General features: G+C 44.8%; 1 protein-coding gene across 1 annotated transcript; it reads left to right on the forward strand.

Annotated features, from left to right (window-relative positions):
- Window positions 1–243: 243 nt before the first annotated feature.
- Window positions 244–9958, forward strand: LOC141054880 (uncharacterized). Its single transcript, XM_073551764.1, has 3 exons — window positions 244–390; window positions 8639–8830; window positions 8894–9958. Exons 1-3 carry the CDS (start codon window positions 244–246, stop codon window positions 9716–9718), a joined length of 1164 nt encoding a protein of 387 aa, XP_073407865.1. The 3' UTR covers window positions 9719–9958.
- Window positions 9959–15170: the final 5212 nt, after the last annotated feature.

The raw sequence follows: 15170 nt of genomic DNA on the forward strand, positions 1-15170 counted from the left end.
TAGGGCCACAGTGCCCACAGGGATGCGGAACAGTCCCAAGAAAATGCAACAGGCATAATGATCCACAAACTTCAACGGCATGCACCGCATGTCGCTCCGTCATATGTCATCCCTGCAGCCACAGAGGATGTGGATGGTGCCACTACAGCACCGTCAGATCTCGGTGTCAGCAGATGATGGGGCCTGTACCAACTCCGGGAAGAGACCCACGCTCCCATATCTTCTAGATTTCCGTGCCCTGGTATGGGCCAAAGACGACTCCGCAGCCGCGGACTTCAAGATCTTACTGGGTGGAACAGCGACAGCGGCCACATCACGAAGGGGAGATCTGGACGGGAAGGTCTGCCCTTCCGCCTGAACGGCACTGGGGAAGTCCACGAGTATTCAGATGTGAGTTCCAGTCGTGGTCCCCCCCACATCCTGGGGGCTATCTATAGGAGCAGACGAAGAGGAAGTGGTCCAGACTCGGCGGATTCGAAGTTGAGGTACCTGGGGCACTCTCACCACTTTCCTATAATACATTCTGCACACTTCAGTCCCGCAGCCACATTCTTCCTTTTCACCACCAGCCGTACGCCATGATTCCAGGAGGTGCAGCACCTCAGCCCCTGGCTTTAGGGACTGAGGGGCCCCAGACTCCGCAGGGGCGAACTCAGCTTTCCACTGGCCAACGGGTTCCCGCATCTCCATCGCATCAGCCCTCTGCAGCCAATCCCAATAGATGCGGTCATATACGGCATATTTGTTCTGTGCCCACCTGCTCCCAGGGGGAACCACCTCCAGCCGCCGCCTCGCCCGTCCACTTCTGTTCAGTTGCAAGGGGCGTGGTTTCTTTCTCTTCATCCGCTCCCACCAGGGGCGGACCCGGGCATACTGACAGGCAAGGTTTGCAACAAAAAGGGATGGCAGTGCCCATGAAGGACGTGGTTTTCGCTGTTTACTTCTCCATTTCCCGCCATTCTCACCGCCGCCATCTTGGTCACAGTGAAGGTGCTAGTCTTTCCTCTCCAATCAGTCAAATTCAATGCAGCAGTCAAGTCCGGTGTTGTCAAAAAATTAGTAGAAGGCAAATTCAGCGTTTCTTCGTCAACAGCAACTTCTGACTCCTTCTTCTGGTCATCTTCCAGGGGTACAGCAGTCACACATACATTCTCATTATCTTTTTCAGCAGATTCTCCATATGGCAATGCAACCGCATCCTGCCAAACTCATCTCTTCCAAGTTCATCACTTGCAGCATTCCCAGCGCAGGTTCAAATCCTACCGACTACGCCAAGTGTAAGCGAGGGCCAGGACTGAAGTCATGACCTGTATTACTGTAGCAGCTGTGTCCAGGCCTTCCCCTACATGAAACAATCGGAGGGGAGTCTTGGAGCTGCCAAGAAATCAGTCCATGTGTCCAAATTAGGAATACCTAGAGTTTCAGAATTCTAACTAAAGTAATCTTGCAGAAAATAGAAAACAATTAACCTAGCAGGCCTGCGAGGCCCCCGGTATGCGTTCTAGGGTTAATCATGCACCTCAGGGGTCAGTCTGGTTTGTGGCTCAGGGGGCCACAATCCACGCTTTCGCTAAACAGTCTGGGTGAGTGTCTTACAGCAGATACATATTTTGAGGCTTAGATAGTAACTAAATGTACCCAAGAAGATTATTACCCTATGAATGTGTAAGAGGGTGAGATATAATGTCTTTCATGCTTCCCTTCCCTCTGATTGTCTTCCGGTTCTTAATGTTTACAGATGTGTTTTATGATAATTGCCTGCAGTCTTGCTTCATGTTTAACTATGTATTACCGCTAATTGTTTATGGTATTGCCACATGAATATGTTACCATTTCATAGAAAACTGTAATATATTTCCTTGTATTCCTGTATTATAGTATTGCAGATTTCACAACAGAAAACCTAGCAACAGTCACAGATAAATCCATCACCAAACGCCTTCTCCAGTAACAACCACCAACAACCTCCAACCATGCAGCATAAGCAATCTCCTCTGACAGTGAGTGCTAGCCTGGGCCCAAATTATATAGGAGATGGGAGTGGCTAACAGTGCTCAGCTGAGAGCCTTAGCTCCAGGAGCTCTCAACAGAGCAGATTAACCCCTGCACTGCTAAAAAAAAAATTTTTACACCGTTTAATATGAAGGTGAAGTGCTTCTAATCAGTGCAGGAATAGGAGAAATCAGATATCAGATGCTGTGGTCTTTTGGCTCCTCCTTGTCATGGTAAACCTGTGAAACCACCACTGACTTATCCCACTGTCAGCAGTTTATAAGTGCTATTCACTTTACCCATCACTGTGCTAATATTAAGTGATATAAAAAATAAATAAATAGTAATAGTGCATGAAAATAATTTGGGAACTTAGCTAACATGTTTTTTGATATAAAAAAAAATGCAGAAGCCATCCCACCTCTTCAAAGTGACCGTAATTGGGACAATCCTAAATCTAATATTAAAAACCTTACAATGGTAAAAGAAAATTCCACTCACAAATAATACTCTCACAAGCAACAGAGGTATACACCAGGGTGTGAAGGACGGAGTAAGAAAACAAAGCAGGAATGGATGAGGAATTTCCAAGCGTACAAACCAAGTAACCGTCGCCCAGTAAACTCCTCCAGCACTCCAAACACCAGCTCCTCTCTCTCTCTCCAGATCTTTTTAGCAAATGCTATCTCAGACAATGATCTGGCCTGCAGACCTACTTTTTATATGAGAGAGGAGTGGTTAACCAAGCACAGCTGAAAGCAGGGATTTCCACATGGCCGATTAACCCCTGTCCTGCTGAAAGAAACAAACATCCTTAATACGCCGGAGAAGTGCTTCTTCTCAGCGGCAAAGCAGGAACCATCAGATACTGCGGTCTTCTGGCTCTGTTCTGTCGCGGTAACCCCATGACAGCGACCATATAAAAAAAATGCAAAAGCCATCCCACCTCTTCACAGTGACCGTAATTGGGACAATCCTAAATCTAATATTAACCCCTTCACCCCCAAGGGTGGTTTGCACGTTCATGACCGGGCCAATCTTTACAATTCTGACCACTGTACCTTTATGAGGTCATAACTCTGGAACACTTCCATTGATCCCAGTGATTCTGACATTGTTTTCTCGTGACATATTGTACTTCATGTTAGTGGTAAAATTTCATTCAAATAACTTGCGTTTATTTGTGAAAAAAATGGAAATTTGGCAAAAATTTTGAAAATTTCGCAATTTTCCAAATTTGAATTTTTATGCCCTTAAATCACAGAGATACGGCACACAAAAAACTTGATAACTAACATTTCCCACATGTTTACTTTACATCAGCACAATTTTGGAACCAAAATTTTTTTTTGTTAGGAAGTTATAAGGGTTAAAAGTTGACCAGCGATTTCTCATTTTTACAACACCATTTTATTTTTAGGACCACATCACATTTGAAGCCACTTTGAGGGGTCTATATGATAGAAAATACCCAAAAGTGACACCATTCTAAAAACTGAACCCCTTAAGGTGCTCAAAACCACATTCAAGAAGTTTATTAACCCATTAGGTGCGTCACAGGAATTTTTTTGAATATTTAAAAAGAAATGAACATCTAACTTTTTTTCACAAAAAAAATACTTCAGGTTCAATTTTTTTTATTTTACCAAGGGTAACAGGAGAAATTAGACTGCAAAAGTTATTGTGCAATTTGTCCTGAGTACGCTGATACCTGATTTGTGGGGGGGAACGACTGTTTCGGCGCATGGCAGAGCTCAGAATGGAAGGAGCGCCGTTTGACTTTTTCAATGCAAAATTGGCTGGAATTCAGATCGGACGCCATGTCACGTTTGGAGAGTCCCTGATGTACCTAAACAGTGGAAACCCCCTACAAGTGACCCCATTTTGGAAACTAGACCCCCCAAGGAACTTATCTAGATATGTGGTGAGAACTTTGAACCCACAAGGGCTTTACAGAAGTTTATAACGTACAGCGGTACAATTAAAAAATCATATTTTTTCCACAAAAATGATCTTTTCACCCCAATTTTTATTTTCCCAAGGGTAACAGGACCCTAAAAGTTATTGTGCAATTTGTCCTGAGTACGCTGATACCCCACATGTGGGGGTAAACCACTATTTGGGCGCATGGCAGAGCTCGGAAGGGAAGCAATGCCATTTGACGTTTTTGGCTGGAATTGAGATCGGACACCATGTCGCGTTTGGAAAACCCCTGATGTACCAAAACAGTGGAAACCCCCCACAAATGACACCATTTTGGAAACTAGACCCCCTAAGGAACTTATCTAGATGTGTGGTGAGAACTTTGAACCCCCATGAGCTTCACAGAAGTTTATAACATACAGCCATACAATTAAAAAATCATATTTTTTCCACAAAAATGATCTTTTCACCCTCAATTCTTATTTTTCCAAGGGTAACAGGACCCTAAAAGTTATTGTGCAATTTGTCCTGAGTACGCTGATACCCCACATGTGGGGGTAAACCACTATTTGGGCGCATGGCAGAGCTCGGAAGGGAAGCAATGCCATTTGACGTTTTTGGCTGGAATTGAGATCGGACACCATGTCGCGTTTGGAAAACCCCTGATGTACCAAAACAGTGGAAACCCCCCACAAATGACACCATTTTGGAAACTAGACCCCCTAAGGAACTTATCTAGATGTGTGGTGAGAACTTTGAACCCCCATGGGCTTCACAGAAGTTTATAACATACAGCCATACAATTAAAAAATCATATTTTTTCCACAAAAATGATCTTTTCACCCTCAATTCTTATTTTTCCAAGGGTAACAGGACCCTAAAAGTTATTGTGCAATTTGTCCTGAGTACGCTGATACCCCACATGTGGGGGTAAACCACTATTTGGGCGCATGGCAGAGCTCGGAAGGGAAGCAGCGCCATTTGACGTTTTTGGCTGGAATTGAGATCGGACACCATGTCGCATTTGGAAAACCCCTGATGTACCAAAACAGTGGAAATCCCCCACAAATGACACCATTTTGGAAACTAGACCCCCTAAGGAACTTATCTAGATGTGTGGTGAGAACTTTGAACCCCCATGGGCTTCACAGAAGTTTATAACATAAAGCCATACAGTTAAAAAATCATATTTTTTCCACAAAAATGATCTTTTCACCCTCAATTCTTATTTTTCCAAGGGTAACAGGACCGTAAAAGTTATTGTGCAATTTGTTCTGAGTATGCTGATACCCCACATGTGGGGGTAAACCACTATTTGGGCGCATGGCAGAGCTCGGAAGGGAAGCAGCGCCATTTGACGTTTTTGGCTGGAATTGAGATCGGACACCATGTCGCGTTTGGAAAACTCCTGATGTACCAAAACAGTGGAAACCCCCCACAAATGACACCATTTTGTAAACTAGACCCCCCAAGGAACTTATCTAGATGTGTGGTGAGCACTTTGACCCCCCCAGTGCTTCACAGAAGTTTATAACGCTCGGGCGTGAAAATAAAAAATTCGTATTTTTTCCACAAACATGATCTTTTAGGCACCATTTTTTTATTTTCCCAAGGGTACCAGGAGAAATTGAACCCCAAAAGTTGTTGTCCAATTTGTCCTGAGTATGCTGATACCCCATATGTGGGTGAAAACTACTGTATGGGCACACGTCGGGGCTCGGAAGGGAAGTAGTGACGTTTTGGTATGCAGACTTTGATGGAATGGTCTGCAGGTGTCATGTTGCCTTTGGAGAGCCCCTAATGTACCTAAACAGTGGAAACCCCCCACAAATGACCCCATTTTGAAAACTAGACCCACTAAGGAACTTATCTAGATGTGAGGTGAGCACTTTGAACCCCCAAGGTCTTCACAGAAGTTTATAATGCCAGGGCATGAAAATAAAAAAATCGTATTTTTTCCAGAAACATGATCAATTAGTCTGCAATTTTTTCATTTTCCCAAGGGTAACAGGAGAAATTGGACCCCAAAAGTTGTTGTCCAATTTATCCTGAGTACGCTGACACCCCATATGTGGGAGAAAACTACTGTATGGACACACGTCGGGGCTCGGAAGGGAAGAAGTGACGTTTTGGAATGCAGACTTTGATGGAATGGTCTGCGGGTGTCATGTGCGTTTGGAGAGCCCCTGATGTACCTAAACTATTGAAACTCCCCACAAGTGACCCCATTTTGGACACTAGACCCCCCACGGAACTTATCTAGATGTGTGGTGAGCACTTCGAACCCCCAAGTGCTTCACATAAGTTTATAACACTCGGACGTGAAAATAAAAAAATCATTTTTTTCCACAAAAATGATATTTTTGCCCCCAATTTTTTATTTTCCTAAGGGTAACAGGAGAAATTGGACCCCAAAAATTGTTTTGCAATTTGTCCTGAGTAGGCTGATACCCTACATGTGGGGGTAAAACACTGTTTGGGCGCATGGCAGAGCTTGGAAGGGAAGGAGCACCATATGACTTTTTCAACTCAGAATTGGCTGGAATTGAGATCAGACGCCATGTTGCATTTGGAGAGCCCCTGATGTGCCCAAACAGTGGAAACCCCCAATTATAACTCCAACCCTAACCCCAACACACCCCTAACCCTAATCTGAGCCCTAACCCTAGCCCTAACCCTAGCCCTAACCCTAGCCCTAACCCTAGCCCTAACCCTAGCCCTAACCCTAAGGCTGTGTGCACACGCTGCGGATTTTGCTGCGGTTCCGCAGCGGTTTTGGCTGCTGCGGACCCCAGTACCATGATTCCCTATGGGAATCAAAAACCGCAGTGCAGACGGTGCGGAATTTTCCGCGCGGATTATCTGCGGTTTTCAATCCGCAGAAAGAATTGACATGTCAATTCTTTCTGCGGATTCTCCTGCGGTTTGCCATCTCCTCTATTGAGGAGATGAAAAACCGCAGGACAAAACCGCAGAGCAATCTGCAGGTAAAACCGCAGGTCTTTTGACCTGCGGTTTCACCTGCGGATTTTACAAAATCCGCGCGGATGAATCCGCACCTAATCCGCAGCGTGTGCACACAGCCTTACCCTAACGGGAAAATGGAGATAAATACTTTTTTTTAGTTTTATTATTTTTCCCTAACTAAGGGGGTGATAACGGGGGGTTGATTTACTATTTATGGCGGTTTTTATGTTTGGCAGCTGTCGCACGCTAAAAGACGCTTTTTATTGTAAAAATAGCTTTTGCATCACCACATTTTGAGAGCTATAATTTTTCCGTATTTTGACCCACTGAGTCATGTGAGGTCTTATTTTTTGCGGGACGAGTTGACGTTTTTATTGGTACCATTTTCGGGCACGTGACATTTTTTGATCGCTTTTTATTCCTATTTTTGGGACGCAGAATGAACAAAAACCAGCGTTTCATGAATTTCTTTTGGGGGGGTGCGTTTACACCGTTCCGCGTGCGGTAAAATTGATAAGGCGGTTTTATTCTTCGGGTCAGTACGGTTACAGCGATACCTCATTTAGGTCGTTTTTTTATGTTTTTGTCGGTTTTATGCAATGAAAACTATTTTATATAAAAAATAATTATTTTTGCATCACTTTATTCTGTGAGCTATAACTTTTTTATTTTTTCGCTGATGATGCTGTGTGGTGGCTCGTTTTTTGCGGGACAAGATGACGTTTTCAGCGGTACCATGGATATTTATATGCGTCTTTTTGATCGCGCGTTATTACACTTTTTGTTTGGCGGTATGATAATAAATCATTATTTTTTGCTTCGTTTTTTATTTTTATTTTTTAAGGGGTTCGCTAAAAGGGTTAACTAATGGGACAGTTTTATAGGGCGGGTCATTACGGACGCGGCGATACCTAATATGTGTACTTTTATTGGGTTTTTTTTTTATTATTTTCAAAAAATGAATTTATTGGGGAATATTTTTTTTTTTTTTTACTAATTTATTTGGCGATTTTTTTAAATTTATTTTTACATTTTTTTTTAATTTTTTTTTTACTTTATTACATAGTCCCAGGTGGGACATCACTGTCCTGTGACAGATCGCTGATCTGTCACATCACAGATCACTGTGACAGATCAGCAATCTGTCACAGGCATTGAAGCAGACTTCCTCTTGCCTGCGCTTTGCAGGCACTGAGGAAGCCAGCTTCCTCAGGTCCCCGAAGGCCCCCGTCGCCATCTTGGATTCGGGGGCCTGGAGGATAGGAGCCCCCCGCAGCAGCGCTGCACATTACGCTGCCGTGGGGGGCTCAGGGAAGCACGGAGGGAGCCCCCTCCCTGCCGATGCTTCCCTTTAACTCCCGGTACACTGCGATCATGTTTGATCGCGGTGTGCAAGGGGTTAACGTGTCGGGGGCGGTCCGTGACCGCCCCTGACACATAGTGCCGGGTGTCAGCTGTGATAATCAGCTGACACCCGGCCGCGATCAGCGGCGCTCACCACGTGGGCGCCGCTGATCGCGGTAGACGTACTATCCCGTCCACGGTCATACGGGCCCGGGTACCGTGGACGGGATAGTACGTCGGATGTCAGGAAGGGGTTAAAAACCTTACCGTTTGTCAAGTGGCATGTCGTTGTCTTCCTTATTATCGGTCTTTTCACTGTCTGGCGTTTTCATTGTAAGCTCCATAAAATATATTTAGAAACCTCTTTTGTTGTAGATTAGATGTGATTTTTTTCATTCTTTCATCCTCATAGGAAATCCTTGTGAGAATAACGGTTTATCACTCAATTGTAAAAAAGAAGAAGATATCAGGAAGCAGTCTAATGGAGAAAACCTCATTACCCTTCATGGAGCTCCTGGACTTCACAGCACTTCACGTTCTTATACTCCTCCTAATCATGAGGAACCCTCTCCTGAGCAATCTCACATTGTTACCACAATTCCAGGTGACAAAGTGGATACAAGATTCCAGTGTGACAAGCAACTTGCAAAAATCTCAGTTTATTTAACACAAAGAAAGCTTTACAGATAAAGGAAGTCTTATTACACATCAGAGAGTTCATACAAGAGAAAACCCATTTTTTTTTTCAAAATGTGGGAAATGCTTTACAACTAAATCACAATTTGTTATACATGAGAGAATTCACACAGGAGAAAAGCCATTTTCATGTTTAGAATGTAGGAAGGCCTTCACAGATAAAGCGAGTCTTAGTAGACAATGGAGACTTCACACAGGAGTGAAGCCATATGCATGTTCAGAATGTGGGGAAAGCTTTATAGATAAAGGGAGTCCTATTATACATCAGAGAATGCACACAGGAGAAAAGTCATATTCCTGTTCAGAATGTGGGAAGACCTTTGCTTTTAAAGGGCATCTTATTAAACATCAGAGAATTCACACAGGAGAGAAGCCGTATTCATGTTCAGAATGTGGGAAATGCTTTACAGCTGAAGAGAATCTTATTAAACATCAGAGAAGTCACACAGGAGAAAAACCATTTTCTTGTTCACTATGTGGGAAGTCCTTCACAGATAAAGGGAATCTTACTAGACAGCAAAGCATTCATACTAGAAAAAAGCCATGTTCATGTTCAGAATGTGGGAAATGTTTTAGAGATAATTCAGTGCTTGTTAGACATCAAAGAATTCACACAGGAGAGAAGCCGTATTCATGTTCATTCTGTGAGAAATGCTTTACAGCTAAATCAAATCTTGTGCAACATGAGAAAAGTCATAGAGAAGAGAAGCCGTATTCATTTTCAGAATGTGGGAAATCTTTTAAGTATAAATCATGTCTTGTAAAACACAAGAGGCTTGCAGGAAATAAACTGTAATTATGTTATATGTTTTTTTAAATGTTAATAAACATTGCTCAGCATAAATAATTACACCCCCTTTGATCGGTAAGATTTTAATTAATTTCACACAGAACACAAGAAAAACTTCTAAAATTTTGCCAGTGCTGAGTTTCATAGAACATTTTTTTGAATAAAAACATAAAAGTAAGGTTAATAATATAAATGTCATTACGCAATCTTCAGGTTTACTCAAATTAGTTGAGGAAAAAATTAGTGCACCCCACAAGCTACTACATCTAGCATTTTGTATGGTTTCCATGATTTGTAATCACAGCACCAAGTCTTTCTAGGCCTGGAATGGACTAGTTGGTGACATAATACACCTTCTATCTTTTTTTTCCCTCTCAAGAACGAGCTCTCTTAGAGTCTGGATGCTGGATGGAGAGTGATGATGACTTGTCTCATCAGGATTCACCATAGGTGTTTGGTTGGGTTGAGATCAGGAGACACTTGGCCACTGAATCACTTTCACCCTGTTGTTCAGAAATACAACAGTGGCCTTAGATGTGTGTTTTATATCATTGTCATATTGGAAAGTGCTGGTCTACCAAGGGCACAGAGTGATGGCGGCATCTTCTCTTTCACTGTAGAGCAGGACATCTATGAATTCATGATGCCATCAATGACATGTAGCTCCTGACACCATCTGCACGTGTGCATCCTCCACATAAGGACACTGCCACCACCATGTATCACTGTAGGTACCGTGCATTTCTCATTGTATTCCTCACCTTTGCAAAGTCATACAGTTTTGAATCCATCAGTTCCAAAACATTTATTTTGGTTTCCTCACTCCAGAGTCCCAGGAGTCTTTATATTTATTATGTGTTGTGGGGCTGAGAACGTCCCTAATGTGTCCCCAATGAGGAGACTTAAGGTTCTGACCGTGCACCCCACATATTGCAGGGGGCAAGCTTCACACTATGATGTCAGTGACGTGTGGAGCTACAACTAATGAGACGTCCAATATTATATTATTCTGTTTAGTAGATGAAACCTTTTTGCTTTGGGCACATACTTGCACAAACCACATTTAGGTCTACCACATCCAATAAAACCTCTGGTATTTGTCACCCACGTGTCGGCTGACTTTGTTGTACAGATATAAACATATAAACTAGGATAAATGATGTTACCGATAATAACGTGTCACGCTGTGACTGTCTTTGATAAGGAAGAGGGGCCTCAAACTGTCCCTGGAACTGGGACCCTATCTATCCCTGTCCAGGGGGTACTCTTGAAGGTAGAGAGGCCTGAGTCTCCGACCTTACTGTGCTCCTTTTAACCCCTGATCTGTCCCCTTCCCACCTCATGAGGCCTGGGACCAGGGACTGGCTGGCAAATTTTTTCCTGGGGGGGCAAGCACACAGCAATGGCCTATGAGTAGCAGCCCATCCTTAACATGTTTATTTTCAGCTGCTTCTTCATAGGCTATATTCACACAACCGTATTGTCTGCTTGAGTGCTGCCCTTGGAAAAGGTAACAGCACGTGGACCAGTTCAGATGAATATTTGACAGACATTTCCCTGTGTATATCTGCGTCAGGCTTTAGCCGGCCTCTTTATCTGTGCTCTTTGAGGCTCCTTGTTTAATTTTTAATGGCATTTCCATGTATTTTAGATCTCTTTAAAATAAAGAGATTCGTTTTATAAAACTTGTGCAAACACATCTTAATCTGATACAATGTAGAGATGATAGGATTAGTATGCTCTAATGTATACTGTGTACATCGCTTGGAGATCCCACTGCAGATTATGTCCTTCTTGGCTAAAAAACACTCTTCAAAATTATTAAGAGGAGTATTGTACCCCCTCTGTAAAATACGTAGTGACCGCTGCCAGAGTCTGTGCTGTGGAGCAGTGGGGGCACCGCAGTCAAACCCTCAGAAACTGACGGCCCTTTAATAAATATCCATAATAATATGTCCTATATGACTACTACAACGGACCGGGCCGTATGGGTCACCGAGAACGGCAAGTGCTTACAGAAGGCCGACGTACACCGAAAAACACCGCTGGGCCCTGAGAAATTGGTTACATATATGATTATCAGGTTTTTTTATTTACTTTTTTTTTTTTTTTTTAATTTACTACATTTTTCACACTATAAGAGGCACCCCAAATTATGGTGAGGGAAAATAGAAAGAAAAAAAAAAGATTTTTGATAAAATGAGGATCTTAGACTAGTTTCACACAGGCGTTTTGCATGCGTTTGCTGTTTTTTTTGCGCATGCGATTTAACCAGTTTGTCACCATGTTAACTCAAAAACGCATGCGATTTTAAACGCATGTGTGCGCATGTCCTAGCACACGTGTGCGTTCCCATAGACTGTAATGCTGTTTTTTTGCAGATTCCGCGCGCTAACGTGTGCATGCGTTTTTTGGAGACAGGTCGGACGGACCAAAAATGCAACAGGTTGCGTCTGGCGCACCTACGCGCACACTACAAAAAAACGCATGCGCACGAAAATGCATACGAACGCGTGCATGCACTAGACCATGCGCACCCATGTTAAATATATGGGAGCAATGCGCATGCGCACGAGGCGCAGCGCTAAAAAACGCAAGTGTGAAACCAGCCTTACAGTCCATATTTACGGTAGCTAACATGGGGAGCAGTGGATTGGGATCACAGGAGGCAGGGTCCGTGCTACACGAAACCAGTGGTGGTGAGGCGGAGCTCCAGCCCTGGGAGGAGGAGAGGGTGTCCCAGCGTAGCAAGGCTGCGGGTCCTAGGCTGGAAGAAGTGGTCAGGCTTCAGGAAAACTACTGCCTGAGGTCCTTCAGCCTCGCCCCAATTCTACCGCCGGCTTCCTGCAGCCGGGACCCTGCCTCCTGTGACCCCCGCTCCACAACTGTACCCTCCCCCCATATAAGCTATATTCAGACTATAAGACACACCCCAACTTTCCACCCAAATTTGGGGGTAAAAATTACCTCTTCTAGTCAGAATAATAATAATAATAATATTCTATATTTATATAGTGCCAATATATTCCGCAGCGCTTTAAAATTTAACAGTTTCACACACAACAGTCAAAAGTAACAATAATACAATGATTAAAGCAAAATAAGATGAAAATAAGCCGCCCCTGCTCGTGAGAGCTTACTATCTACAGGTGGGGAGATACAGAGTGCAGGTGTGTATTTACAATGATGGTCCAGCCATCTTGAGGGATAGAGATAGTGTATGGGCTACACACGCACACTTACACATAAAATTATTATTATTTATTTATATACCGCCATTGATTCCATGATGCTGTACATGAGAAGGGGTTACATACAAAATACAGATATCACTTACAGTAAACAAACTAACAATGACAGACTGATACAGAGTGGAGAGGACCCTGCCCTTTCGGGCTTACATGCTACAGGATGGTGGGGAAGGAGACAGTAGGTTGGGGGGTTACAGCAAAAATGACTTATTAGGGAACATGATAGGCCGCTCTGAACAAGCGTGTTTTGAGGGAGCGCCTAAAACTGTGCAAGTTGTGGCTGGTTCTAATTTCTTGGGGTAGAGCATTCCAGAGGATTGGCACAGCGCGGGAGAAGTCTTGGAGTCGGGAGTGGGAGGTACGGATTAGTGCAGAGGTTAGTCGAAAGTCATTTGCAGAGCGCAGAGGTCGGTTAGGCCGATAGACAGAAATGAGGGAGGAGATGTAGGGGGGTGCCGCACTGTGGAGAGCTTTGTGGGTGAGAACAAGTACTTTGAATTGAATCCTATAATGAATGGGCAGCAGGCCCGGATTGGTAATATGCCCAACCTGGCATTTTCCCGCTGGGCCGCTGTCATGTGGGCTGCGGGCGGTCATCTGGCCGCTTGCCAGCTGATGCGGCCACTGGCCTGGCTGTTGTTCCTGCCGCCGGCCCCCTTTGCGGGCACGGCGGTTATAGTTTCCAACCCTCCTGGGATTTTTCTATCCCTCCCTCAGGGAGATAAGCCGCCACGCCCCCCCCAACGCAGCCCATCCTCGCCCAAGCATGAGACCCCCCCCGCAGCCACTCACAGTGTTGCTTGCTTGCTCTCTTCTCTGTACACAGGACCCGTGATGAGGTCACAGGAGGGGAGGAGTCAGGGGTCACATGATCACGCATTTTTGTCCAGACCCTTGACTCCGCCCCTTCTGTGACCTCATCACAGGTCCTGTGCACACAGCCCTGCCTCTTGGTGTCTGCAGGACTCTGCTGTGCTGGTTGTCATGGTGCTGGATGAGGGAAGTGTGTGTGGGGTCAGGAGGGGTTTACAGGGTGGATGTAGCAGAGCCGTGTGTGTACGAGGTGTACGGAGTGGAGCCATGTGTGTACGAGGTGTACAGAGCAGAGCCGCGTGTGTACGAGGTGTACAGAGCAGAGCTGTGTGTGTACGAGGTGTACAGAGTGGAGCTGTGTGTGTGCGAGGTGTACGGAGCGGAGCCACGTGTGTACGAGGTGTACAGAGCAGAGCCGTGTGTGTACGAGGTGTACCGAGAGGAGCTGTGTGTGTACGGAGTGGAGCCATATGTGTACGGAGTGGAGCCGTGTTTGTACGAAGTGTACGGAGTGGAGCAGTGTGTGTATGAGGTGTACAGAGCGGAGCAGTGTGTGTATGAGGTGTACGGAGTGGAGCCGGGTGTGTACGAGGTGTACGGAGCGGAGCCGTGTGTGTACGAGGTGTACGGAGCGGAGCCGTGTGTGTACGAGGTGTACGGAGCGGAGCCGTGTGTGTACGAGGTGTACAGAGCGGAGCCATGTGTGTACGAGGTGTACGGAGCGGAGCGTGTATGAGGTGTATGGAGTGGAGCCATATGTGTATGGGATGTACGGAGCGAAGCCAAGTGTGTACGAAGCATACAAAGCGGGCTTTTCCCACGGACACAGGAGTACACGGCGGAGCCCCGAGGAGCATTTTAAAACTCACACATGACGTTCCACTGGAAGTGATGTGCTGGAAGCTGACCGGTAATGAGATAATTTCATGAGGAGATTGTGACGGAACTAGGAATGCTTCAGATCCATCACCATGTCCTCCTCCGACAACACAGACAGCAGGATCACCTTGGAATCAGGGATGCCGGCCATGTGAGCAGATCATGATATGTCCTGCATCGGGAGGCTCAGGTGGGCACTACAATGGGAGCTGGGCTGCTATAGTATCTTTATTGAATCTTTCTTTCTTTCTCATTCTCTGTTCTGTCTTTCCCTCATTTTCTTTCTCTCTCTGTTCTTTCTTTCCCCTCTTTCTTTTTCTTTCCTCTCTTTCTTTCTCTCTGTTCTTTCTTTTCTTTACTTTTCTTTCTCTCTCGCTCTCCTTTCTTTCTCTCTGTTTTCTTTTTTCTCTCTCTCTGTTTTCTCTCTTCCTTAGTACCAGTCAGTGTGCTCACAGTACCAGCAAATGTGCCCATAATGCCAGCCACTGTGCCCTCAGTACCAGTCAGTGTGATCA

The sequence above is a fragment of the Dendrobates tinctorius genome, unplaced genomic scaffold (assembly GCF_039654945.1).
Source record: "Dendrobates tinctorius isolate UK_male_01 unplaced genomic scaffold, ASM3965494v1 ptg000180l, whole genome shotgun sequence".
Lineage (NCBI taxonomy): Eukaryota > Metazoa > Chordata > Amphibia > Anura > Dendrobatidae > Dendrobates > Dendrobates tinctorius.